At 43.0% G+C, this 27,980-nt stretch overlaps 1 protein-coding gene across 1 annotated transcript; it reads right to left on the bottom strand.

The window, feature by feature from the left end:
* Positions 1-1,573: 1,573 nt before the first annotated feature.
* Positions 1,574-26,301, bottom strand: FUNDC2 (FUN14 domain containing 2; the record flags this gene model as incomplete). The annotated part of the gene is made up of 5 exons (XM_082680875.1): positions 1,574-6,733; positions 9,812-9,943; positions 14,572-14,647; positions 21,981-22,131; positions 26,169-26,301. The coding sequence occupies 5 exons, from the start codon at positions 26,299-26,301 to the stop codon at positions 6,656-6,658; spliced, it is 570 nt and encodes a 189-aa protein (XP_082537001.1). The 3' UTR covers positions 1,574-6,655.
* Between the last annotated feature and the right edge of the window lie 1,679 nt (positions 26,302-27,980).

Below are 27,980 nucleotides of genomic sequence, written 5' to 3'. Positions count from 1 at the left end.
TCTGGCTGTTGTCCATCTATATCCTTTATAATATCCTATATAATAAACTGATGAACATTTAAGTGAATGTTCCTCCGAGTTCTATGAGCTGCACTAGTAAATCAGTTGAACCCAAGGAGGTGTCGTTGGGAAACTCAGATTTAAAGCCAGTTGGTCAGAAGCACAGGTAACAACCTGGACTTGGAACAGGTGTCTGAACAAGTGGGTGCAGTCTTTTTTTTTTTTTGTAAAATTCAACCTTTCCTCAAATTGCCACTTTTGGATGATTTCTGTATTGACCAACTTTACCCACACAACAAATAACCTCACATCTCAGTGACTTACAGAAACAAACTAATTTATTTTTTAAAAAATATTTATTTATTTATTTGGCTGCATCGGGTCTTAGTTGCAGCATGAGGGATCTTCGTTGCGGCACGCAGGCTCTAGAGCGCACAAAGTCATTAGTTGAGGCCTGCGGGCTCTCTAGATGTGGTGCACGAGCTCTGGAGCGTGCAGGCTCAGTAGTTGCAGCACACGGTCTTAGTTCCCCCAGGGATCGAATCTGCATCCCTTGCATTGGAAGGTGGGTTCTTAACCACTGGACCACCAGGGAAGTCCCAAGTGGGTGCAGTCTTGTGGGACTGAGCCCTTCACCTGTGTGACCCAGTCAGTGTCCAATAATTTGGAGCAAAGTGTCCTTCCAGATGCCAGTAAGAATATTTCTTTCCACTTTTGCATCCCCCACCATAGTGTGTAGCTCAGAAGCCACTTAATATTTGTTCAGTGAGTGGCAGGAAAGGCATAGAAATGATTCTTGGAATGTTTAATGACTCTTAATTTATCATCAGGAGAGAACTGGGGAAACAAATTCTTTGGAAGTTAGGCAGCAACAGGACTAGAATTCTTAAGTGGTTTATCTACACTTTATAGCCTCATAATCAAAACCTATTCCAGTGGATCCTGAAGGTGCTAACACAAGGCTGCTGAAGCTGTGTGACTTCACATAGTGGTTGAGGGGGGGACAGTATCGAAGGGGCCATTTGGTTTCCTCAAATAGGTGCTAGAACCACCATCACTCTACCCTCCCCCACAAATAAAGAAAAAAGATGAGTTCTTAAGCAAGAGCTGAAACAAATTCTGATGGGTCCTTGTCTCAGTCCATTCGGCTTGCTATGACAAAAAGATCACAGACCAGGTGGCTTTCTCAAAGTTCTGGAGGCAGCAAGTCCAAGATTAAGGTGCTGGCGGATTCAGTGTCTGGTGAGGGCCCTCTTCCTGGTTCATAGGTGGCTGTTTTCTTGCCATGTCCTCACATGGAAGAAGGGACAAGGGAGCTCTCTGGGGTCTATTTTATGAGGCCACTAATCCCATTCACGAAGGGATCAGTGCCCTCATAAAACAGACTCATGACTTCATCACCTCCAAAGACCCCACCTCCAAATACCATCACCTTAGGGGTTAGGATTTCAACATGAAATTTCAGGAACCACATTCAGTCCATAACAGGGAGGATCCCTCCTTCCCTCTGCCAGCATGCTAGAGAGAAGCTACATTGCTGTGAACAAACTAAGATAGTCCCTGATATTCAAATACCATTACTGTTTTGGGACCACGTGTTCTTTAAAGCAGCATTTCTAGGAATTGCTGTAACAGGTGGAAAAAAGGCTTGCCTGGTAAGGTAAGTCTGGGAATGCTAGGTTACACAGAAGTAAACAGGTTTCTTTCCTGTGAAGACTTCAAAGCTTTTCATATGCTCACGTGAAGTATGATTCTTTGGAAAGGACTACTGTATGCAATACTTGCCAACTTGTACCAGCAAACCCGTTTTGCAGATAGCATCTCTCGGGAGGGGAACATTCTCCAGAGACTTGGAGAAATGCTGCCTTAAGAGATGTTTGGTCCACAAACTAGGGAAAGAGTGCTATATTCTCATAAAATCATTTGAAGTCTTGTGTTAATAGTAGAAAATTTAATGAAACATTTTATAACTACATTTACATCATATACAAATCTAAATTACATTTAAAAGTATCAATTGATAGTGGTGTTGGATTCACATTAGCAATCACTACATGATCAAAGAGATTGCTCTCCTGTGCTTTACTACAGAATTATTGAGTTAACTACTCAAGTTTCAGACTTTTAATTTTTTCCCCAAGTATACTCCTTTCTTTAGGGCTCCTAAAGCTTCAACCAATTATTCCTTCCTATCTTTAAACTCAGAACTGTCTCAGTTTCATTCAACATCTATTAGCAGACATTGATTTCAATCTTCTTCTTCTTAGCTATTACTATGACATACAGGGAAATAAAAGAGACATCAGAGAAGCTTAACACTTACCAACCGTTTTTTATTTATTAGGGACCATGATTAACACTGAATCTCAGTCTTCAGGGAAGAGCTGGGAAGGTGAGAAATACGATCTCATCCTCCACTTAGAGACTTCTTAAAAGCCTGCTGTAAGGGGGCTCTGAGTGATGCTGTTTCATCACTTGGTTAACTAATGACTGAGACAGACCTCTCCACTGGAAAGGTAGTTTTCCCTTGGTCACGGGAGGTCATTTGTGGGGCGATATGGTGGCACCATATGAACACTCCATTACCCCACAACCTTCTGTCCAAGAGCTTTACATCTACTGATGACAGAAGGCCCTGGTCAGCCATCATGCTACTCATGCATCCACTCCACACAATTCCTATAACATTTAATAAACTAATATTATACTCTGTTCAGTACTTGGAAGGCATCTGAAATTGTATGGCACTTAATTTAAAAGGTATTAAAGGCCTGTTCAGCAGAACTGTAATGTTATTACACCAGCTTCCAAGTCTGTAGTTCAGTGGTTCCCAACCTTAGATGCTCCTCAAACACCTGAGGCTGCCCCGCCGCTACCAGTGCAACCAGAGTCTCCAGGACGGCAGGCAGGCAAGCAAGGATGCGAACCACTGCTCTCAATCATCATAATGGCATTTTTGACCATTTCAAATTCAGGACGGTAGTTTTGGTGTTTCAATAAGCTGACTTTACAGTTTTCTAAAAACGTGAAGAAAGTGCAACACTCAGTTTTCGCTAGAAAAATAGTGCTCTTGAAATTCATGATTCCTTAAGTATCAAATATCAGAGACATAAGCCACACTGCATGATTTCTGGGAAATCAGGTCCAGAATAAGGTATGTTTTCTGCCCAGTTCTCCAAGAGCTCACACTACTATTGTATAAGTGATTAAGAAGCCCCCAGACCTAGAACCATGACAAAGAAATGAAGCTGGTAAGCTGGTGGAGGGAGCAGAGAGGGCAGAAGTCTAATTTTGCCTGCAGGGTCCAAAACTGGCCCTAAGTAAATTTCCCTGAGAGAAGAAACTAGTGTTTCATCATGAAACATTAATGATTCTCAGATATTTAAAATCTATCCCTACACCATTTTTTTCAATCAGAAACTTATTACATCTCCCAAACGACACAAAAGTAGGTTTCCAAATAAGAGTTCAACCATTAGTCACGTCCATCTTTCCGGCAAAAGTCAAACAAAAGGATGATGGGGAGAACATTTTCACAGTAGTTAAGCATTTCAAAACCATGAGCACCCACCCCAAGAGTATGTTAGCTAGAATTATGTAAGATTCACTCCTTTAGTCATGTCCTGTGTTCTGCCAGGTCCAGCAGGGGGGAATGTCAGCCTGTTAATGAGTGTCCTGAGGCTGAGGGGCGGGAGCAGAGAAGTGGCCCGGATGGGCAGCAGGAGGAAAGTCAATGACAGTGACACTCATGACAATGGGGACACTCAGGCGGAGGTGTCCCCACGCTCAAACCGTGTTAGCAGTGAGGATACAGAGCCTTAGAAAGACTGAAGACACGGGGGTCTACTTGTTGGACCTGATCCCTCTCCCCCTCCTTTGCTTATAGCTCCCCATCCCACCTGGTCATCACAAGGAGGGACGCTGGGTCAAAGGGTGGTCCAGAGTGGCAGAGATGCCAGGAGGGGACAGAAGGAGCACATGGGGGCTCTGGGGTGAGCAGAAAAAAGGGAGAAGACCCTCATAGGCACTCTGGCCACCAGCTGTCAGAGGTTCTCCAGTCCAGGCCCAACTACAGGCAGGGAAGCCCCGAACAAGGGGAGCCAAAACCCAAACACGGTCAAAGTGACGACTGAAAACGCTTAATCCCTCCGTCAGTCAAAGAAAATCTGCCATCTCTTCAGCCCCCATCACTGAGGAGGCACAGCATGTTACTGGATTCTGGGTACTGGAGAAAAATGCATCGTGAAACAGGCCTTGCCAGTCACATGGAAACAGAGCATCCACGGGTGAAGTTGCCTGGTCCTGGTGTCTCAGTTTTGCGTGAAGGGGTGGCAGCTGTTCTTTGGGGGGAAACCTCTCACTTCGCCACCTGAAGCAAAGTTGCTGACAACAGGGCCTCCATTTAGAGGCTCCCCTAACTGCCTGAGGGAGCTCTCCTAAATGCCACCAGTGATGAGCACCAGAGCGCCGCCACTGTTCAACCTCAGCACCCACTCTGCCCGTCCACCTGTGGTGGCCCCACTCAGCGGGCAGAACTCAGGGCCATCCTGATTGCAATAGGATGAGGCCAACCCGTAACACTGACCTCAACCATGTCCCTCAGGTGGAAGCTAGAATCTTACTTCAGTCTATTATCTATTATAACCCGCTCAAAGCAGCTTAGAGCAACCTGCGAATCTTTGTCATCACCAATAATCACAGGAAAAAGAGATGGAAAAAGGCCACCCCACCCCACTACCTGCAGCCCCCATTCCACTGGTCTGGGTGGGGTCAGATGGGTATAATAATAGGGTATTGCATTTATGATTTTTAAGATGAGTTCTTACCTTTTACAGACACATACCAAAATATAATAAAATGACACACTTGGTATTTGTTTCAAAACAATTGATAAAACAAGATATAATTTGATGATCATTATAGGTGGTTGATGGACACATGGGGGTCATTGTACTATCTTCTGTATTTTTATATATGTTTGAATGTTTCCATAATAAAAAGTGAAAAAATTTGAGTTCTACAAAAATATGGAACAATGTGGCTCATAGCATTACGATTTGTATATAATTCATACATGTTACAAGCAAAACTTAATGTTGCCTTAAAATACTACCATAAGGAGAAAAATGCAAATGGATGAATTCTAAAAAATTCCACACATCCACTAGTAGCTACAAGTTCCAAATTCAATACATCATTCCCAAGGTAAGTTAAAAGGCAAACATTTTAAAAGGAAGGCCTTAAGAACATACATTTTGCAAGGGATCACCTGCAAGTTTAAGAAGTTAATTCCAAGTTTTCCAAATTTTCAGAACTCATAAAGTCCCACAAATCCTGTGGATCAGTGCCTTTTCCAGATACTTTCCTATGAGCTCATTATTCATATATTCAACAGATACTGAGTACTTATGAAGTGCTTGGCTCCATGGATATGATGGTGAAGACACAAGCCTTGCCTTCCTGCAGTGGGTATTCTAGATGGTACAACAGAAGGCCAGTACAGAAAAATGTGTTAAGTTTCTAAGCATGGATATATCTATAAACTTTTATTTTAAAGAAAAATTCTAAGAGTTGGGGTCTTCCTGAGACAGATTACCTTTGATGATAGAAATAATTTATTTCACATGTGCTGTTGCTATTGCTACTGTTCTCAATTCTTAATGCTTGGAATGCCACCATTTAAAAACTCTGGTTCAAATGTTATATATTTCATACTAACTGGATAAATAGTAGAACTGGCACAGAGGAGCTACGGCTACCCCTGATGTTTGACAAGAGGTAAAGAATATTTCACATTTCAAAGCTTAAAACCTTTTCTATTAAATAAAAATCCAAGAGCTTCTTCCCTCTTCCACCTAAAGTCACTTATTTTACCATAAATAAATCCTTTGGAAACCAGCATGAGATGCATTATCCTGTATGGTGGAAAACATCTGTAGATAATACCGCAATGCCTCTAAGTGATTCACTAAGTCTGACCATCCTAAATGTATCTATTGGTTGGTTTCCCTAAAGACCTTCCCACCAAACACAATACCTTCAGCTCAGCATATGTATCTTTAGCACAAGTTCATTCCATATGCAGATTTTTCAACTGTAGTGCGCATGCTCCCATTCTGTCAGGATAATTAGAGCCAGTACAAGTAGTTCTCATTCTGTAACCTAAAATCTACTACAAAAGAAAGTAGACACCAAGATACCAAAATCTTTCATGCTTACAGGCAAATGTATTCAGTTCCTTTCCAGGCAGGACATAGTAAGGTATCTTATATGCTTGCTATTTCTTTTCCTAATCAAGTTTGGGACAACCTCTGAGGGTCCACTCACGCTCCATGGTGAGCCATCTTGTACCATGTTCTGGTAAGTATCTTACATAGGGGACAAAGGAATATTCTTGCTGACCTAGAGATTAGTCAAGGGGGGAGTGTGGTGGGAGAAGAGTTAATGTCTACTGTCTCTTCCGTTGCCGTCAAGGTCATGGTGGGGCCATTATCCACTTGTACCAACAGATGCCTACAGAAGCCATTCAGATACGCCACGGCAGGGAGGAAGGCGAGGGAGAGGAGGACGAAGAGGAGAGGCTTTGCTATCCTATGACGGAGTGAAGAGGCCGCTGGCTGGAAAAACCAGGAGTAAGGAAGTGAAGTCATCCTCTTTAGGACGCCATACCAAGCAGAAAGCCTCCGAAAAATCCACCAGTCACTAGAACATTCTTCTTCACAAACGACACCACCTAGGAACAGAAGATAGCACAGTGGATTACTTTGCTGAGGATATTATTAGGAAGCAGGACGCAGATCAGAAGGTGAGATGACGTGTCTTTGGATAAGGTAGTGGCGGGGTGCTAGCGCACAGTGATCACATTCAAGGGATGCTTTTCAGACGGGACTTTGCAAAGAGAGAAGGCACCACATTCAGTAAACTGGTGTCTCCTCCAAACCTGTCCACACGTTCCTCCCGCCCACGCGTCTGTCCATCTATCCATACACGCTCCTCTGAAACCTTATTTTCTCACATTCCTACAGCTTCCCATGCATGTGCTCTATCGACCTCCATCCCAGAGGGAACTTTCTCCCAAGTGCTACCATAGAAAAGTATTCACGAGGGGAATATACCCTGTAGCCTGGCCTACTGGTTTCCTGAACTTAAGTACAGGGGTTCATCTCCCTAACCCCACCCCGACCTTTCCCACGCCACCACCCAGCCTCCTGGGACCCTCGAGCCCCTCATTCCCACTGTGCCTGTGTCTTCACTCCTCCCCGACTTGGCTGGAACTATACTTCCCTATCTGACGCATTGTCTCTTGCCATCTGCCCTCAGGGGGAATGACAAAAATCATACAGTTTCCTGACATGACCTCTTTCATTCATCGTCTTTACTCGTTCCTCAACTTGCTACACCTTGGCTCTCAACTCCACCACCCGACTGTAACTGTTCTCGCAGAAATGACCAGTGGCCTCCTTGCTGCTCAACACTAACCCGAACATTTTCATTTCCTGCTCCCCAAATATGAATACGGGCTCTCAGGGGGGACCAGCCACTCTCCCTGGGGCCTGTGAGAGGGCCAGGCCACAAAGAGGGATACTACAAACATTTGTGGAATGAACCAATTCCACAATTGGTTACTTTATATAAGTGCACACTGTAAGGCAACAGTTGGTTCTAATCAAACATTAACCTTATACTTTTTATTATATACATTCCTGTATCATTAAAGAAGTTTTCAACAATCATGTATTACTTTTGTAAATGTCTGAAAAATAAAAAAAATTTTTGAAGTGAAAAAAGTGTAAGTTTCATAACCTTGAGCTTGAGGAGGGATGGAAGGGAGGAAGGAGGAAGGACTTATCTAAGTGCACAAATGCCACGTTCCACTCTGGGCAACGGACAGCTTTCTTTATAAAAAATTTATTTATTTGAGGGGTTTTTTGTTCTTCTTTTCGAACTTTTCCATCTTACTACACTTTATTGAGGTATAATTTACATAAAGTAAGATGTGCTCATTTTTTCATTGAAATGTAGTTGATTTACAATGTTGTGTTTATTTCTGCTGTGCAGCAAAGTGATTCCATTGTACATATATATGCGTTCTTTTTCCTATTCTTTCCCATTCTGGTTTATCCCAGGATATTGAAGAGTTCCCTGTGCTCTACAGTAGGACCCTGTTTTGTATCCATCCTATAGATACTAGTTTGCATCTGCTGACCCCACACTCCCAGTCCCTCCCTCCCTCCCCCTTGGCAACCACAACTCTGTTCTCTATGTCTGTGAGTTTGCTTCTGTTTCATAGATTCATTTGTGTCATATTTTAGATTCCACATGTAAGTGATGTCATATGATAGTTGTCTTTCTCTGTCTGACTTATTTCACTCAGTATGATAATCTCTATGTCCATCCATGTTGCTGCAAATGGCAAAATGTCATACTTTTATATGGCTGAGTAGTATTCTGGCAATGGACACCTTTGGCTGAGCACTCGCCACCACAAAGAATCGTCTTTTTCTTTTTTTCTTCTTTAAAGGGAATGTCATTTTTTTTAAAAACAATATTTATTTATTTGGCTGCACCAGGTGTTAGCTGCGGCATGTGGGATCTTTAGTTGCGGCATGCAGGATCTAGTTCCCTGACCAGGGATTGAACCCAGGCCCCCGGCACTGGGAGCACAGAATCTTAGCCACCGGACCAGGGAAGTTCCTCTGCTAAGTTATCTACCACTCATCTATGTGCTTTCCAACTTTCAAACATTTGCTAATATTTCTTGTCTCCTGGTATTCCCTTCCTGTTCTCTTGGTCCTTGTAGGTTTAACCAGGCACCTTCCTGACACCTTGATCCCGGTTTATTTCTCCCTGGTTAAGTGCACTTATATCTTTGGGACATTTGACATTTTTCCAAAGGTAATAAAGAAGTAACAAAATACATCCTTTTAAAAAAGAAGCCCTTCTCCTGTCCCTCCAGTATAATCTGACCTGATTTCATGCCTTAGATCAGAGGTTAGCAAACTATAGCCCGTGGGCCAAATCCAGCCAGTCACCTATTTTTATTTTATTTTATTTATTTATTTATTTTTTTTTTGCGGTACGCGGGCCTCTCACTGTTGTGGCCTCTCCCGCTGCGGAGCACAGGCTCCGGACGCGCAGGCTCAGCGGCCATGGCTCACGGGCCCAGTCTCTACGCGGCATGTGGGATCTTCCCGGACCGGGGCACGAACCCGCGTCCCCTGCATCGGCAGGCGGACTCTCAACCACTGCGCCACCAGGGAAGCCCGTCACCTATTTTTAAATAAACTTTCATTGCAACGCAGCCACACCCACCTGCCTACCCATCGTCTATGGCTGTTTTCACGCTACACAGTGGAGTTCAGTAGTGACAGAGATCACAGTGCCTACAAAGCTGAAAACAGGTACCATCTGGCCCTTTACAAAAAAAGCTCGTCAACCCCTGGGCTACACATTCTGGACGTTTCAGAGATGTGTGTGTATGGAGACAAAAATGTGACTGACTCAAAGTGATCAGAGTGGCTGTACAAGGTACATCTCCCCCCCCACCCCTCACGTGCCGCTCCAATCCCAACAAGAACTTCTTCAAGGGATGCTCGATCCACATATGTGCCTGTAGCACTTTGCACTCTCGCTCAGCAATAAACGTCACCAAACCTACTGGTCCTTGGTCCTTGTAGGTTTAACCTTTTAAATTGCCACTGAGGTGAGGATATTCCATCTGAGGCTGACATATTGGTGTGTCTACCCCATTTTTTACACACAAAGTTGTCTGCACCCTTCACACACTGCACAGGAACAAAACAAGTCTCACCTCGTCTGCTTTGCTTTTGACCTCCGCAGGTGTCTGGCTGCCCTTGCGGACCTTCAGCTGCTCCTTGGCTTTCTTCATGTCCCGCTCTACCCGCTTCCAGTCCACTTTGATGTAGCCAGTATGGTTTGCAAGCTTTAGTTTAAAAAACGACAGCAATAAAGGAGAAACACAGGATAAATCACTGAAATATGTTACCAAAAATCCTTCTGAGTTTCTATCTTTGGAGATATTTGCCGTCCAGTTTTTTGTATTTCAACGACATTCACTCCACATCTACTGAGCACCCACCCTATGTGCGAGGCCCTATGCCTGTCAACGGAAATCCACACACTGGCCTTCGGTGACTGCTCCAATTCTTTTACTTTATTTATACTCTTACCCATCTCGATAAAATTTCAAGTGAGCTTAAAAAAATTAAATGGTAAATGAAAATCAGAACTGGAAGTCAAGATGTAAGGTAAAGAAACCTTAAAGGCGACATAAGCCTGAGTTTCTCAACAACGTGAACAGGGCAAGGGTGTCATGTAGTAATCACTGCTGCTCAGAAAGAAATCACAGAGATTTCTCATGAGCGATTTCTTGTAAGGGAGAAGCACATCCAAATATACCTACAGAACATGGCTACTTCCCTTGCTCAAGACAGCAGGCACGCACACACACACACTCAGTGAGAAGCATTTCATAAAGAATGTGCGAACAGGATAAAACTCATTCACACATGGAGCTTCCTGATGGATTAGTGTTACCCAGGGAACGAAGAGGCTGATTAGGCCATCAGTCAATCCTCCATGTGTATCACTTCTCTCCTCCAAATTTCTGATATGATAAATCATAACTCCCTGGATAGCTCAAAATATCTAAAACTGAAATTCTTCTCCACTGTCTAGTCAGTTGCTCTCCCTCTAGTCTCTCTTTTAGTTAACAGCACCAACCAACTAATCAGTCACCCAAACCAGGCTGGAGAAAATATCTGCAATATATCTAACAAACAAAACATTAATACTTACAAAAAGTGAAGTTCTTCTGGAGATCAGTAAGGAAAAAACCCCATTTGAAAAACGGGTAAAGGCAACTCACAAAACAAAGTGGTCAACAAAAGGGAGAAGTTCAACTTCACAAGGAATCAAGGAAATTAACACTAAAATTACTGAGTTGCTATACTTTCTTTATCAGATTGGAGATGAGTAAAACGCTGAAAATATACAGTGTTGATAAGGATGTGGGAAATGGACACTCCTATCACACCCTTACTGAGTGTTTACCAGCAGCCTTTTAGGAGAGCCGTTCGGCTTCATCCGCCAACACTGAAACTGCACGTGCCATTATGCTATACCCAGAATGGCAGCTCGTCACAGCAGCTTTACCGGAAATAAAGCAAATGTCCATCCGCACATGAATGAATAAGCAAGTTGTGTCATGTTTACACAAGATGTTACACAGACTACTTGTAGCAGCAATATAGCTGCATCTCAAAAATCGCACACTACGTTCAAGTTCCGATTCTGTTACTCCACCCTGTCTCTCCCACACGACGAAGTACACTGAACAGCTACTTGGGGGCTCTGAAGGAAACAAGAGCATCTGACTGGAGAAGCCCAGAGCCGTGTAGTTCCCATATTTGCTAAGGTATCACCTGGCCTAGACTTCAGGCAGGACTCAGAAACATTCTGACAAAATTCCACACACGTTCCCGTAAAAGCTCTTGGAAAAACAGAAACAGGGAGAACTTCCTCAACTTGCTAAAGAGCATCTACAAACATACAGCTAACGTCAATCATACTTACCGGTGAAAGACTGAATACTTCCATCCAATGTTAACAAAAAGGCAAGGATGTCTACTGTCTCTATTCCTATTCAACGCTGTGCTGGAAATGAAGTCATAGTGCAACAAGGAAGAACACAAGGTAAGAGGCGTCCAGATCAGAAAGGAAGATGTCAAAATGTCACTATTTGTAGACATGTTTGTCTACATAATTTCAAAGAATCCAACAAAAAACAAAAACTCCTACACACAAAAAGCGAGTTTAGCAAGGCTGTACACTACAAGATAAACACACAAAATAAACTGTATTTCTATATGCTAGCAATTTGAATTGGAAATGGAAATGAAATTTATGGTTTTACAATAGCTGCAAAATAATCGAATACTAGGTACAAATCTAAACAAAAATCATATAGGATCTGTACACTGAAAACTACAAAATGTCTGTTGAAGAAAGAACTCAAAGAGAAATGATTAAGCCAGAGTTATTGCAATCCCAATCCCAGCAAGATGTTTTACAGATATGTAAACAAGCTGGTTCTAAAATGTGTATGAAAAGACAAAGGAACTAGAACAGCCAAAACGATTTTGAAAAAGAACAGAGTTGGAGGAATCACACTACCTGATTTTACAGCAATCAAGACAGTGTGGTATTGGAGAAGACACACAGATTAATAGGACAGAACAAAAAGTACAGAAACAGACAATCCAATTTAAAAGCGGACAAAAGACCTGAATAGGTACTTCACCAAAAAGGAGATCTGGACAGTAAATAAACACATGAAAAGATGTTCTACATCAGTAGTTGTATCACTCGGAGTCCAACTGGGAGACAGCTTTAGGGCTCAGGGGGAGTGCCTGGGGAAAAGCACAAGAGCAACTAAAGCTCTTACAACGCATCTAGGAATAAAACTGAACCACAGATGGACCAGATCTATATGGAAAAAACAAGAGCAGTCTAGGCAAAGACATTAAAGCAGACCTAAATAAATGGAGACGAAGCCTGTGTTCACAGCTAGATGATACAATATCATAAAAGATATTAATTCTCCCCCAATTTACCTATATGGTTCCCATGCAATTCCAGTCAAACATTTTTCTTATTACTCTTTTCTTCCCCTCTTTTTGGGTGCACCGTGCGGCACACGGGATCTTAGTTCCCCAACCAGGGATTGAACCCACGCCCCCTGCAATAGCAGCGCGGACAGAGTCTTAACCACTGGACTGCCAGGGAAGTCCCCCAATGAAAATTTAAACAGAATCTTTGAAAGGAATCGACAAGCCTGTTGTAAAGTTTAGATGGAGAAGCGAAAGTACGAAAGCAGCCACGACGATCCTGAAGAATACGTGGAGGAACTTGTCTTGCCCACCATCAAGGCTCAGTAGATACAGGAAGGAGAGTCAGAGCCACACACAGATGAACTCTGATGTATGATAAAGGCAACGGTACAAATACTGAGAAAAGGAAGACTTATTCACTAAATGCTGCTGGGACAACAATCCGGATGAAAGGAAACTGGATCCTTATGTCAAACCACACCCCTCATCTCCCAACATCGTGACTACCCTGGTGACAGGGCACATGCGTGCACAGCGCAGACCCCCATGTCTTACCTGCACTGCACTCCTTGCACATCTGACCCAAGCAATACCAGAATCCCAGGGCAAGGGTCCTTCCTGGAGATTATTCTAATGCCCATTACTTCTGTCAGTCAGAACCCCCAAAAGAAACAGAGGGTGCACTCAATACGAAGATACTCAGGGAAACCACAGGGACAGAGCAGGATTGTGGGTCTAGTGCAAGAGAGCTGTCACCGCACTTGCATCTGAAGGGGTGCGAGGAAGGAAAGATGACTGCAACCCAGAAGGCAACAGGAGGGGTGAGGAGGGGCCTGTCTGCTAACAGCCACAGGGAGGGAGCCAAGAAGCTACGCAGGGAACGGGTCCGGGGGCAGCTGCTGGTGCCTTGCTAGTCACAAGCAGGGTGCTGCCAGAGTGATGCTATGGAGTTCCCAGGCTTGGGCAGAAAAGGGCGGGCAGCTTTCACCATGTTTCTGAAACAAGGGCGCTTGGAGAACTGAGGCCGCAGGAGGAGCTGAGACCCGAGTGAGGGAGGGGAGGGAGAGGCCTGGACCCGCCCCAGCTCCCTGCTCACCCAGCTCCAGTCACCTCTGGCTAGAACCCCTTGAGGCTGCCAGCCCAAGCGCCCACCCTCCCCTCCCCGAATTGCTGATGCACAGAAACTGAGATGATAAAAGATGGTCATTTTAAGCATTGGGTTTTGAGGGCGTCTGTGATGCAGTGATGCTGTACCACACCCGCCCCGGCCCTCCAGTCATAAGCGGGCCTCTTCTGGCCTCTTCCACACACTTCATTTTCACCTGACGCATCTGGAAAACTCACTCAAACTGTGATTCTAACGTGGGACGACCTCACTAAAACGAGGGCTGCTACCTTCGAGAGGAGACAAAGAGCTGTGGATCCGGACACTCCAGCTTGGCTGCACCTCAGAATCACCTGCAACTTTAAAAATACTCCGATATACAAGCAGGCCTACTGCCCGTGAAATCAGACGGAGGTGGGGGGCAGGCCCCGAGCATCAGTGTTCTATAAAGTTCCCAGGTGATTCCAATGTGGAGTCAGGTTTGCAAACCAACTGTACACACACAGCCTCAGGGAGCCAGCAGCCAGTGGTTCAAAACAAACTCCACGCCACGGGCCAGCAGAGGCCATCTGACCAGTGTCATTTAGCCCTCATGTCTCTCATCGACTTTGTCTAAGAATAAACCATATCACAGGGCACTTGCATCACACCTGGGATTTCTGAAATCACCCTTGCTTCATATTCCAAGTGGTCTTGGAAACCCTGGAATATGCACGTGTCCCCATGTTATAAGTGACAAGCTGTAATCCACCTAGTAATTGAAGAAGTCTGACTCAAAAGGTTACTAGCATTTCAAATGGTACGTGAAACCGGGGAAAGACTCCACATACAGACCTGAAGCAGGAAAAATCCACCTCCCAGAGCTGTGGCAGCCAGCCTTCCAACCTTCTGGAATATGAACCCAGTGCACCTACAAAAATCAAGTTAACAAGCTGTCAGACAAACACAAGCATGGACTTCTAACAACATTCAGAGCCTGCTTACCTTGGGGTGGCCCAGCTCCTTCCTACTCCAGGCATAAAGCCCGTCCCCTCCAGAACGAGGGAACGGCAGAGGCTCCAAGCTCACGAAGACCCTGACTCGGATCTTGGCTCTACTACTCACTTCATTTTGTGGTCTTGAGCAAATCCCTTAAACTCCCAAGCCGTGTTTTTAAAAGATGACTCTGGCTACACTGCGGAGAATGGATCAACACAGGAAAGGATAAAGCAGAGACTCCAGTCAGCAATATGGAAGAGAAACGGCGGCAAGGAGGGCGCAGCCCTGAGCGAGTAAACACATGACTGTGTATGAGGCCAGAGTGGTCGCATGGGATAAGGGACAGGCTCTCAGTGCCATCTTCTCTGGTCGGCACATGGCTCTTGACAGAAAACTCTGCCCTGAAGACGGCTTATAAAGCCCTACACTTACATCCAGTCTCCCTTTACCTCTCTGCCCTCATTTTCTACCACCTACTGCTTGGTACACTTCAGTAGGAGAAAAAATATGTCAATATCAATAAAACATTGCATGGAGGACCTCACAAGGATTTTAAATGTTTTTAAACAAAAGCTAGGTATATCTCAGAAGGGACTCCTAAACTGGAGGAATGATAGGACTAGTAAATAACCCATTAGGACTCATCTCAGTTCTTAAATGTGATTATAAGCTGAAGTAAACTGCCTGTACCCTGTATCCACTGGCCCTAAGTCCCTGACATGAAGGCATTAACTGACATTTTGCAGCTAAGATTCACTCATGATAAAGGCAACCAACTGGATCGTCAACTAGCTCTTATTTCTCCGATCTTTTTTTCAAAAACCCAACATGGATAAACGTGCTTTTCCCCTCCAAAGAAATTTGGGAGAAAAAAATGAAGTATATATAAACTCCAGCAATTTTCTTCTCAGTCTCTTTTATCTTTAAAATTAGTTCTATAGAGTAAGGTACAGAACACATGTGTAATTTTTTTAAAGCGATGTGTAAATGTGTCCCAGAACAAGAATCAAGACTCAATTATATAAGAATAAAAAAGATATTTAGCACCCAATAAGGTAAAATTCACAATACTGCCATCCCATTAAAAACTACCAGGCAGGCAAAGCAGGAAAACAGACCCATAATGATAAAAAACGAAATCAACTGAAAGCAACCTAGAAATGGCACAAATGACAGAATGCTGACAAAAACATCAGAAGTGATTATGATTGTATTCCATGTTCAAGAAGCTGGAGGAAAGATTCCACATAATAAGTAGGGACAAGGAACATATTTTAAAAGGATACAAATCAAACTTCTACAGATGAAAACTATATGTCTGAGATGAACACTGTACTTGATGGAACTAACAGCAGTTTAGATACTGTAGAAGTAAAGATCAGTAAACATGACATAGCAATAAAAACTATCAAAATGAAACAGAAAAATACATGAACATGGCTGTAATATTGAACTATAGTTATACACTGGGGAAAACTGAAGGATGGGCTCTCTGGACTTTTTTTTTTGCATTTTTAAAAATTTATTTATTTTTGGCTGTGTTAGGTCTTCGTCACTGCGCACGGGCTTTCTCTAGTGGTGGTAAGCAGGGGCTACTCTTTGCTGGGGTGCAGGCTTCTCATTGCGGTGGCTTCTCTTGTTGCAGAGCACAGGCTCTAGGCACACAGGCTTCAGTAGTTGTGGCATGCGGGCTCTAGAGCGCAGGCTCAGTATCTGTGGTGCAGAGACTCTCTGGATTATTTTTAACAAGCACCTGTGAATCTATAGTTATCGCAAAATAAAAAGTTAAAAAAAATAAACAGTGTCAGTGAACTACAGGAAAATTTCAAGCAGTGTGATAATATGTCTAACTAGAACTGTTGAAGGATAGAAAATATTTGAATAAATAATGAGAAAATATTCTAAATTTGATGAAAACTGTAAACTGATAGATCCAAACAGCTTAATGAACTCAAAGCACAAAACAAATAATAAGTATCTTAAAAGCAGCCTGAAAGGCGGGGGGAGGGACATATTAGGTACAGAGGAATAAAATTCAGAGATAGCACATTTCTCATAGAAAATAATGCAAGACAAAAGATAATGGAACATTCTTAAAGTACTGGGGGAAGAAACAACCCTGTCACTCTGGAATTCTATACCCAGTAAAAATATCTTTCAAAAAACAAAGATGAAATGAAGACCTTTCTCAGATATACAAAAGCTGAAAAATAAATCATCACCAGCAGCCCAAAAGTACAAAGAATGTTAAAAGTGGAGGAAAATATACCAGATGGAAATCTGGATACACACAAAAGCATGATGAGTACAAGAAATAAACTATACGGGTAAATACAAAGGTTTCATTTTCATTATTTAAAAATATAAGAATTCAATATTTAATGAAAAAATGTAAAGGTTAAATGTATGATAATGAAAACCAAGGGTAAAATGGAAGTATACTGTTTTATTTTTTTTTTAAGATTTGTTTCATGTGGACCATTCTTTTTTTTTTTTTTTTCCGGACACGCAGGCTCAGCGGCCATGGCTCATGGGCCCAGCCGCTCCACGGCACGTGGGATCCTCCTGGACCAGGGCACGAACCGGTGCCCCTGCATCGGCAGGTGGACTCTCAACCACTGCACCACCAGGGAAGCCCTGATGTGGACCATTCTTGAAGTCATTATTGAATTTGTTACAATACTGCTTCTGTTTTATGTTTCTGGTTTTTTGACTGTGAGGCATGTGGGATCCTAGCTCCCTGACGAGGGACTGTACCTACACCCCCTGCACTGGAAGGCAGAGTCTTAACCACTGGACCACCAGGGAAGTCCCAGAAGTATACTATTGTAAGAGCATTACACGCTACATGAAGTGGTATATCTATTGATGATAGACTGTGGTAAGTAAAAGATACATCCTATAAACCCTAAAGCAACCATTAAAATTACACAATTAAGAGACACAGAATTATGAAAAATATGTGATTCAAGCAACGAAAGAACAAAAAAGAACGAATAAACTGGACTTCATAAAAATTAAAAACTTTTGTCCATCAAAGGACATTATCAAGAAAGTGGAAAGACAACTTAAAGAATAGAAGAAAATATCTGCAATCATGTCTGGTAAGAATCTAATATCAAAAACATATAAAAAATTCTTACAACTCAAGAACAGAAAGACAAACAACTCAATTTCTCCAAAGCAGATGTACAGATGGCCAACAAACACATGAAAAGATGCTCAACATCGTTAGTCACCACTTCACACCCATGTCATGCCCACTAAGGTGGCTATATTAAAATGGTTTTTTTAAATGAAAATAATAAGTGTTGGCGAGATGTAGCCATAACAAGGAAAGAAGTCCTGACACACACTGCAACGTGAATGAACATCAAAAACACGATGCTCAGGAGGCTTCCCTGGCGGTCCAGTGGTTAAGACACCCTGCTTCCACTGCAGGGGGCACAGGTTCAATCCCAGGTCGGGGAACTAAGTTCTTGCATGCCACTCGGTGCAGTCCCAAAAAAACAGAACAAAACAAAACAAAACATGATACTCAGTGAAAGAAGCCAGACATACAAGGTCACATATTGTATGATTCTATTTATATAAAATATTCAGAATAGGTAAATCCATAGAAACAGAAAGCAGACAGATGGTTGCCAGGGGCTGGGGAGAGGGGAGAATGGGGAGTAACTGCTCAGCAGGGATGGGGTTTATTTTGGAGTGATGAAAATGTTTTGACCCTAGAGAGAGGCAGTGGTTACACAAAGGTGTGAATGTACTAAATGCCACTTTCATGTTACGTAAATTTCACCTTAATTAAAATATATATATATATATACACATACACAGTAGACCTATTTTTATTACACACACGTATATTTGATCCAAAAGAAAATAAAGAACAGAACACCAAGATGGTAAATTTAAACCCAATGATAACAAAAATAAACTTAAAGGTAAATAGTCTAAGCACCCTAATTAAAATGAAAAGATTGTAAAATTGAATTAAAAAAAGGAAGACCCACCTATATGCTGCCTATAAGAAACCATTTTAAAGAACTGTTTTTAAAAAAATATTTATGTATGTACGTATGTATTTATCTTGGCCGCGCCAGGTCTTAGTTGCAGCACTGGGAATCTTCGTTGCAGCATGTTTAGTTGCAGCATGTGGGATCTTTAGTTGCGGCATGCAGACTTCTTAGTTGCAGCATGTGGGCTCTTAGTTGCAGCATGCGGTGCGAACTTCTTGGCTGTGACATGCATGCAGGATCTAGCTCCCCGATCAGGGATCAAACCCGGGCCCCCTGCGTTGGGAACGCAGTCTTACCCACTGGACCACCAGGGAAGTCCCAAGAAACCCATTTTAAACATACAGACTCCACTTTCCTGAACTTTGCCCCATGTGCCTCTTCCTTTGGCTGATTTTGTTTTTAATATTTATTTATTTATGGTTGTGTTGGGTCTCAGTTGCAGCCCTTGGGATCTTTCATTGCGGCCCTTGGTATCTTTCATGGCAACACGCGGGCTTCTCTCTAGTAGTTGCGGTGCACGGGCTTAGCTGCTCCACGGCATGTGGGATCTTCCCAGACCAGGGCTCAAACCCGTGTCCCCTGCATTGGAAGGCAGATTCTTAACCACTGTGCCACCAGGGAAGCCCTTGGCTGATTTTAATCTGTATCCTTTTGCTGTAAAAAATCGTGACCACGAGTATACCAGCTCTCAGTGGGTTCTGTGGATTCTCCTAGGGAATTATCAAACATGAGGGTAGTCTTAGGAACCCCCAAACTCTGCGAACTAGTAAGTGACTTTGGCAAGATTGCAGTATACAGGATCAATATACAAAAATCAATTGCATTTCTATAATATAAGCAATGCACAATGAGAAAGTGAAATTTTAAAAGTAATAGCATTTACAATAACATCAAAAATATGAAATATTTAGCGATAAATCTGATAGAAGATGTGAAAGACCTACCTACAAAGCATTGTTGAGAGAAATTAAAAGAAACCGAAACAGGGAATTCCCTGGCAGTCCAGTGGTTAGGACTCAGAGCTTTCACTGTTGAGGGTGTGGGTTCAATCCCTAGTCGGGGAACTAAGATCCTGTAAGCTGCACGGCACAGTCAAATGGAGAGATAAACCATGTTTATGGATCAATGCAATCCCAGTCAAAATCTCACCAGGCTTTTTGTAGAAATCAGCAGCAAGCTGATTCTAAAATTCATATGAAAATGCTAAGTACCTAGAACAGTCAAATCAACTCTGAAAAGCAACAGAGTTGTAAGATTTACACTACCTGATTCATGACTTATTATAAAGTTACAGTAATCAAAACAGTGTGATATGAGCACCAAGACAGACAAATCAGTTTAACAAAGAAGACATATCGTCAATTGATTTTCACCATCAGTACAAAGGCAATTCAGTGTAGAGGAGTATAGTCTTTCAACATATCATGTGGGCACAATCAGATATCCATATGCAAAAAAAAGACCTTGGATTCCTACCTTACAACATATACAATAAGTAAATCAAAATGGATCATGGAACTAAATGAAAAATCTGAACCTATATATCATATAGAAGAAAACATCGAAGAAAATCTTGGTGACCCTGGATTAGGCAAATATTGTCAGACATGACTCAAAAAGCTAGAGCTATAAAACAGAGTTGATAAATTGTATGTCAAGATTAAGAACTTCTGTTCTTTGAAAGACATTGTCAAGATAATAAGCTACAGAGTAGAAGATTATATTTGCAAATCACATATCTAAGACTTGTATCCAGAATACATAAAGAACTCTCACAACTCAGCAGTGAGAGAAAACCAACTCCCCAATAAAAATATGCAGAAAATATCTAAACAGATACCTCACCAAAGACATATGGATAGCAAAAATAAGCTCATGAAAAGATACTCAACATCATTATTCATCAGGAAAATGTAAATTAAAACCACAATGAGGGCTTCCCTGGTGGCGCAGTGGTTGAGACTCCGCCTGCCGATGCAGGGGACACAGGTTCGTGCCCCGGTCCAGGAGGGTCCCACATGCCGCGGAGCGGCTGGGCCCGTGAGCCATGGCCGCTGGGCCTGCGGGTCTAGAGCCTGTGCTCCGCGGCAGGAGAGGCCACAGCAGTGAGAGGTCCGCGTACCACAATAAAAAAACAAAAACAAAAACAAAAAAATACAATGAGATATCACTTCACAGCCACTAGGATGGTTGTAATCAAAAGGACATTATGCCAGAAACAGACTGAAAGATATATAAAACAAACTAGTGTTTACCAGTGGGCAGAGGGAAGTGGGGAGGGGCAAGATAGGGGTAGGGGATTAAGAACTATAAACTACTATGTATAAAATAGATAAGCAACAAGGATATGTTGTATAGCACAGGGAAGTATAGCCATTATCTTATAATAACTTTTAATGGAGTATAATCTGCAAAAATACTGAATCACTACACTGCAATCTGAAACTAATATAACACTGTAAATCAATTATACTTCAAAAAAAAGACATTATGCCAAGTGTTAGTGCAGAGGTAGAGAAACTGGAACCCTCATACACTGCTAGGGGAGATGTAAGATGTAAGACAATACTTTAGAAAACTGCTTGGCAGGTTCTTAAAAAGTTAAGACATTCACCTACTATGACTCAGCCTAACTCTTTCTAGATATTTACCCCAAAGAAATGAAAGCATATGTTCATACAAAGACTTGTACACGAATGTTAACAGCATTTTAGCCCAAAAGCGCAAACAAACCAACATTCATCAAAGGGGAATGGATAAACAAACTAGTTCATCCATACGTGGAATGAACTAGTGATACACACAACAGCACAGATGAACCTCGAAATTAGTGAAAGAAGCCAAACAAAAAAGATACATACTGTATAATTCCATTTATATATAATTCTAGAAGATGCAACGTGATCTATAGTGATAGAAAGCACTTACTATGTGGCCCTGGTCAAGTAAACCTTTCCAAGCCTTAGTTTCTATTAAATGAGGATAGAAAATAACAATAACAATTTCAGAGCTGTGAGAAGGAAATGAGATACCTATATAAATATCTAAAATAGTACCTGACGTGTAGTAAATACTCACTATGTGTAACCATTAAATAGCACTTTAACATTATGTTTAGATGTATACTATTTATTAAATGATCAATTTCACAAGTCAATGTATTTTCATTGGTTAAAAGAGATGGTTCCTATAACCCCAACACTGAGTCATGCAAAAAAAGATACTGGACATTTTTACATCACTTACCATCCAGTGACACCTCCAATTAACAGCTGGGTTGCCACGCTATACTTTTCAGCTGAAGGCCCAGATTCCTGCCCAAACAGCTTGCGCCACCATGGCTGCTTTTTAGCAAGTTCTGCAAGATCCAGTGACTCAAATTTTCCCTCAAAGTTTCCTACAAGAATTAAGATACTGAATAAGAAAAGTTACTTTTACAATAAATCACTAACATTCCTAACCTAGATTAAGAGATTTTTAAGGAAACAGAGACAGTTGTAATATGGACATCTAAATATTAATCTATTTTAAAGAGTAAACTGACTCTGAAATTCTGACCAGCAACTTTTGAAAATGAGACTAAAATCAACAAATATCTCAGAGGAAAAAAACCTAGACAATTTAGAATCAGTACTCTAGTTTTTCCCCTGAAATTTAAAAACAGCCAAAAGGACCTAGGAAAAACTGGTAGTAATACTTAATAATGCATCCTAAATGAAATGGGTTTTCTTCATTTGCCTCTCCTTTTCAGGAGTAACTCAATACTATTCAATAGCCCACAAATTCTCAGTACTATGTGTATCTCCAGTGATAATAAAGATAGGAGGTAACCCTGAGAAAACCATAATTCAAAAAGAGACATGTACCACAATGTTCACTGCAGCACTATTTACAATAGCCAGGACATGGAAGCAACCTAAGTGTCCATCAACAGATGAAGGGATAAAGAAGATGTGGCACATATACACAATGGAATATTACTCAGCCATAAAAAGAAACGAAATTGAGTTATTTGTAGTGAGGTGGATGGACCTAGAGTCTGTCATACAGAGTGAAGTCAGAAAGAGAAAAACAAATACCGTATGCTAACTCACATATATGGAGTCTAAAAAAATGGTACTGATGAACCTAGTGGCAGGGCAGGATAGAGAAGAAAAAAAAATGTCATGAAGAACCTAGGGATAAGACAGGAATAAAGACGCAGACCTCCTAGAGAACGGACTTGAGGTTATGGGGAGGGGGAAGGGTGAGCTGTGACGGGGCGAGAGAGAGTCATGGACATATACACACTAACAAACGTAGTAAGGTAGATAGCTAGTGGGAAGCAGCCGCATGGCACAGGGATATTGGCTCGGTGCTTTGTGACAGCCTGGAGGGGTGGGATAGGGAGGGTGGGAGGGAGGGGACGCAAGAGGAAAGAGATATGGGAACATATGTATATGTATAGCTGATTCACTTTGTTATAAAGCAGAAACTAACACACCATTGTAAAGCAATTATACTCCAATAAAGACATTAAGAAAAAGAGGTAACATTTAATTGAGCTGTTACTATTTACCAGGCAATGTGCTAAGGAATAAACATGTATATATAATTAAATCCACAGAACAAAGTAGGTACAGAACAAGGTACTATTTATTAACTCCATTTTGTAATTAAGAAGTAGAGGCTCAGAGGGTGATTTAGTTGTCCCAAAAGGGAAAGAGTTAACAAAATGTCTAATCCCTCTCTCTGTGGGAAAATAAATTTAGTGAAAGAGGCAAAAGAACTCTACACTGTAAATGAGGAAACACTGCAGAGTTGCAATCTCAATCAAAAAGTAAGTTTTTATCTAGAAATTGAGAAGCTGGCTCTAAGATTTATATGGACGTACAAAGGACCTGGAGTAGTATTCCAGTTACTATGGCTGTACAACAAATTACCCCAAAACTTCATTCACAGAGCAAAACAATCACTTTTATACTCCCAGACTCTATGGATTAGGAATTCAGACAGGATACAGCTCATCCCTGTTCCATATGTCTGTGGCTTCAGCGGGAAGAATTACAGGCAGGCGTCTGGAATCATCTACTACATTCACACATACAGGCTGCCTTGCTCTGGGTTAGTTTGGGCTTCCTTACAGCATGGTGGCTAGGGTCAAGGCTGCCTGTCCCAAGAAAGGGAGTAAGAGAGTAAGGAAACTCAAGGGCTCAGCAGAAGCTATATTACCATTTAAGACCTAGCCTCCAAAGCCATGCAGTGTTACTTCCACTGTATTCTGTTGCAGCAGTCACAAACTTCCACTCAGATTCGAGAGGGAATATAGACCCCAGTACTCAGCAGGAGGAGTGTCAAAGTCACACAGAAAAAAACAGCATATGGAATGGGGAGATATTGCTGCAATCACTTAGGAAAATACAGTGTGCCACCAGTGGCCAAAACAATTGTGGGGGAAAAAGCAACAAAGTTCAAAGAATCTCAAGACTTCTTATAAAACTACAGTAACACACAGGTAACTAATTTCAAGACTTAGAAAAGTACCCTATTTGACACAGTGTAGAACTGACCTAAGCATATAAAAATATATCAGTGGAAGAGAATATAGAGTCTAGAAGTAGATCTACACATACAGTCATTTGATTTTCACATGGCACCAAAGTTATTCAATAGGGAAAGAAAGTCCTTTCAACAAATTGTGTTAGAACTATTAGGTATGTGTATTAAACAAACAAAAAAACCCTCAATCCCTACTTTACACAATCACAAAATATAACTGAAGAATTAATTCAAGATGGACCATAGATACTAATTTAGCAAAGCCAAAATATGGATGTTTAAGGAACTGGGCCTTCTATGGCCTCACAAGTAGTTAAATGAAAATTTTTGTTCTAACGTAACCGCAAAACATTACTGCTGTGTTGAAGAAGAAACTCTCTCCCTGGGTTAAAGAACATCACTGAAAACAAGAATGAGTTTTGAGTTTTGTTTTAATGTCATTTTAACAAGCTCCTTAGCTCAATAGAGGGCTCCAGCCAAAAGGGATCAAATCACAGACACTGAGTTCACCCAAAGTCACTCAGTCATTCAACACACACGGCTAAGCACTATACCGACCAGTCAGCAGCCTTGCTTGTGAGCCCAGGAGAGCAATGATTACAGTATTATGTGATCATCAATATGATAAAGATTGAAATTCCTAATGTCAGCCTCAAAGTTTCTCCCACCAATTTCCTAGGTGCAAATATGTGAGCAAACTATACATTTTAACTAAATAAGGGCAGTCTGCTCTGCAGGAAAATAATTCCATTGTGCATTCCAACACCTTTGAGTCACCTCAATTCAGGTGTGCTGGTAAACGGTTTGGTTTGTTTTAGATTTTTTTTTAATCTGGACCATTTTCAAAGTTTTTATTGAATTTGTTACAATATTGCTTCTGTTTTATGCTTTGGCTTTTTGGCTAGGAGGCACGTGGGACCTTAGTTCCCCCATCGGGGATGGAACCTGCACCCCCTGCACTGGAAGGTGAAGGCGTAACCACTGGACCGCCAGTGAAGTCCCCAGGTAAACGTTTCACAAGCGCGCTGGGGTGGGGGGAGGGCTGACTAGTAGTGTATACCAACATCCAGGGTGTGACGTCACTTACGTGTGACAGCGCTGAATGCGGAGCTGGCAAGAGACGCGGCTTATCACGCTACGTTATTTCCACCACACAGACACAACAGATGTCCAGAACCTCAAGAGTACAGATAATAACTAAACATGGCAAACAATAAGGAAGTAATGAATTTTGAGCATTTTCACCCTGTTTTTAACATAATTTATGTAATTTTAAATTTATATAATTGAGTTTTTGATAATGGTTCTGTGAGCCAGTACTGAACTGAACATAGCCTGAAGCATTCAAAGAAGTAGGATAAGAGGCACAACTGAAAGACGTGGTCCACTGTGTATTTTATTACAGGCTTTTTTTTCACGGACTCTCCCCTTCACTACGCGGACTAAATAGGCGATTTCCAAGAACCATACCACGTGTACTCTTTCAAAACCATCAATAGCACAAGGAGAGGCGGCCTGCACGCGGAAAGACGCCGGCCCGGTGTTTGAAAAGACACTCCAAAGGGACAAAGACGCTGCCTTAGTCTCAAGGTGCCAGAGTGCTTCCGGGAACAGGGACAAAATGTCTCCAGGCCGAGGCTGTCGGGGGCGGGGCCGGAAGGCGGAGGAGCCCGGCCGGAGTCAACAGCGAGGGCAAGTCCGGCTCCAGCCCGGCCACTGACCTTGGCCGGACCTCGGGAGCGGCCGGGCCACACAGGAGCTCCAGGCGCCCGCCCCGCCCCTGCGGCGCTCGGGCCCCCCAGGGGCACTGCTGGGCCTGGGAGGCGCGGAGCCCGTCTCTTCCGGAGCCCGGGAAGTCGGCCCCTCGCGGCGCCACCGGCGAGCGCCCGTCCTTACCTTGACTGGCTGCGGCCATTTCGGCGAGCTCGTCTCGCGATGACACCTGTAGGGGCTCGGCTCGGTAAGGCGCGGAGTGGCGCGCCACCGTCGGCGCTAGCTGGCTTCCGGCACGTGGGGTAGATGTTTCCATTCCCACGGCGGCGGCGGAAGAGGCGGGGCGGGGCGGGGCGGGGCACGGGGCGGCTCGTCCCCTTCCCCGGGCGCAGCCGCTTCACAAGGCGCCGAGGGCGTTGTCAGAAGCCCCGCGGCGCCGACCCCCAGGCGCGTCGGGACACGCGTGCGCGGAAGGTCTCTCACGGAGGAGTAATGCCGCAGCACGTAGTCTAGCTCGCAGCTCGCCTGGAAGGGGGTTCCCCGTGCGCGACCGCAGTGCGGCCTTTCGACAGTGAAGACCGCTTCACTCCTTACTTTACTAAAAATAAAGCGGGCTTGTAGTGGTTGCTCATGTTAACATTGAGCACGTATTTATCAGTGCCCGCTCTGTGCCCGACGCTGTGCTACTGGAAGAAGACAGACATTTAAGAAACATTGCAGTCCCAGTGACCGAGACGGGCTCAGAAAGGAAAGCCCTAGCTGCCCGCAGCGCCCGCCGAGCCCTTTAACCACGTGCCGCGGCGCACCTCCCCGCCCCAGCCCCAAGCGACAGCTTTCGCTGTTACTCCGTCTCAGTTCACGGCAACGCCACCTTTGCAAAACCCTTGCTGTTTATTCTGAACTCCTCTTTCTCAAAGCCCACAAACCCAGTTCATCAGCAACCAGCAGAAGCGCCACCTTCACAATGAATCCAGCCCTGCTCGCCCCTCCACTGCTTCCGTCCCAGTCCAAATCACAGTCGTTTCTCGCCCTCAGTTAACAGGTCACCTGCTCCTCAGGCACGCCTTCCATGACCATCCTCATTTAAAATTGCAGCCTAGTACACCCCTCCTTCCCCTTCTCCTACTTACTTTCCTTTTGGGCACAGTACTTATTTCACCTTCTAACATACGTAAGGTATTCCTGTTTTTCAGGTATTGCTTACCGTTTCTCAGTTGTTTCTTTTTCACTGCTCTGCACCCAGTGCCTAAGACACTGTCTGGTTAGGACAAATGGGTAGTTGTGTGCTCTTTGGCAAACCATTAACCTCTCTGCCCCTCAGATGGTTCATCTGTACTCACTTTGCAGTCTTATTGTGAGGATTAAATCACATAATGTGTAAAGCTCATGACAGAATTATCACTCTGTATTGTGACTATGTATCTACCTTTTTGTCCCCGCTGCTGCAGCATGACTCCCAGAAGACAGGAACTGGATTTTATTCATCTCTGAAGCATGGACGTATAGTAAAAGGGTTAGGAGCAAGACTCCTGGAGCCCAATTAAATGGGTATGAATGCTACAATTTACAAACTGTGTGACCATGGCCAAGTTGCCTAACGTCTCTGTGCTTCAGTTTCATCACCTGTACAATGAAGACAAGAATGCTTGCTGCATTAGAAAGCACTTAGAACAGTTCCTGGAATATATTACATGCCAGCTATTATCTCTGCAAACTTGTGCCTGGCAGAGAGAAGGTCTCAGCAAATGTTTACCCAAGGGGCTTCTTCCTGATTGTTTCCAAGCTGGACAATACCTTGCCAATGGCTCCCAAACACATTCCTATCCGTGCAGAAGTGGACTGTCCGTGATAACACTTCTTATAGAAACCCTGATCAAGATTCTTATTAGCTCCTATACTTTGAGGCCCTTGGGAGGCTCTCATGCCTCCTAATATACATTAAACTGAGTAGGTTCTCTGCTTGAGCTCAGCATGGCTATATTTTGATGTAAGGAG

This window comes from Grampus griseus (assembly GCF_964374135.1).
Source record: "Grampus griseus genome assembly, chromosome: X".
Lineage (NCBI taxonomy): Eukaryota > Metazoa > Chordata > Mammalia > Artiodactyla > Delphinidae > Grampus > Grampus griseus.
This window is presented reverse-complemented; position numbering and strand designations above follow the sequence as displayed.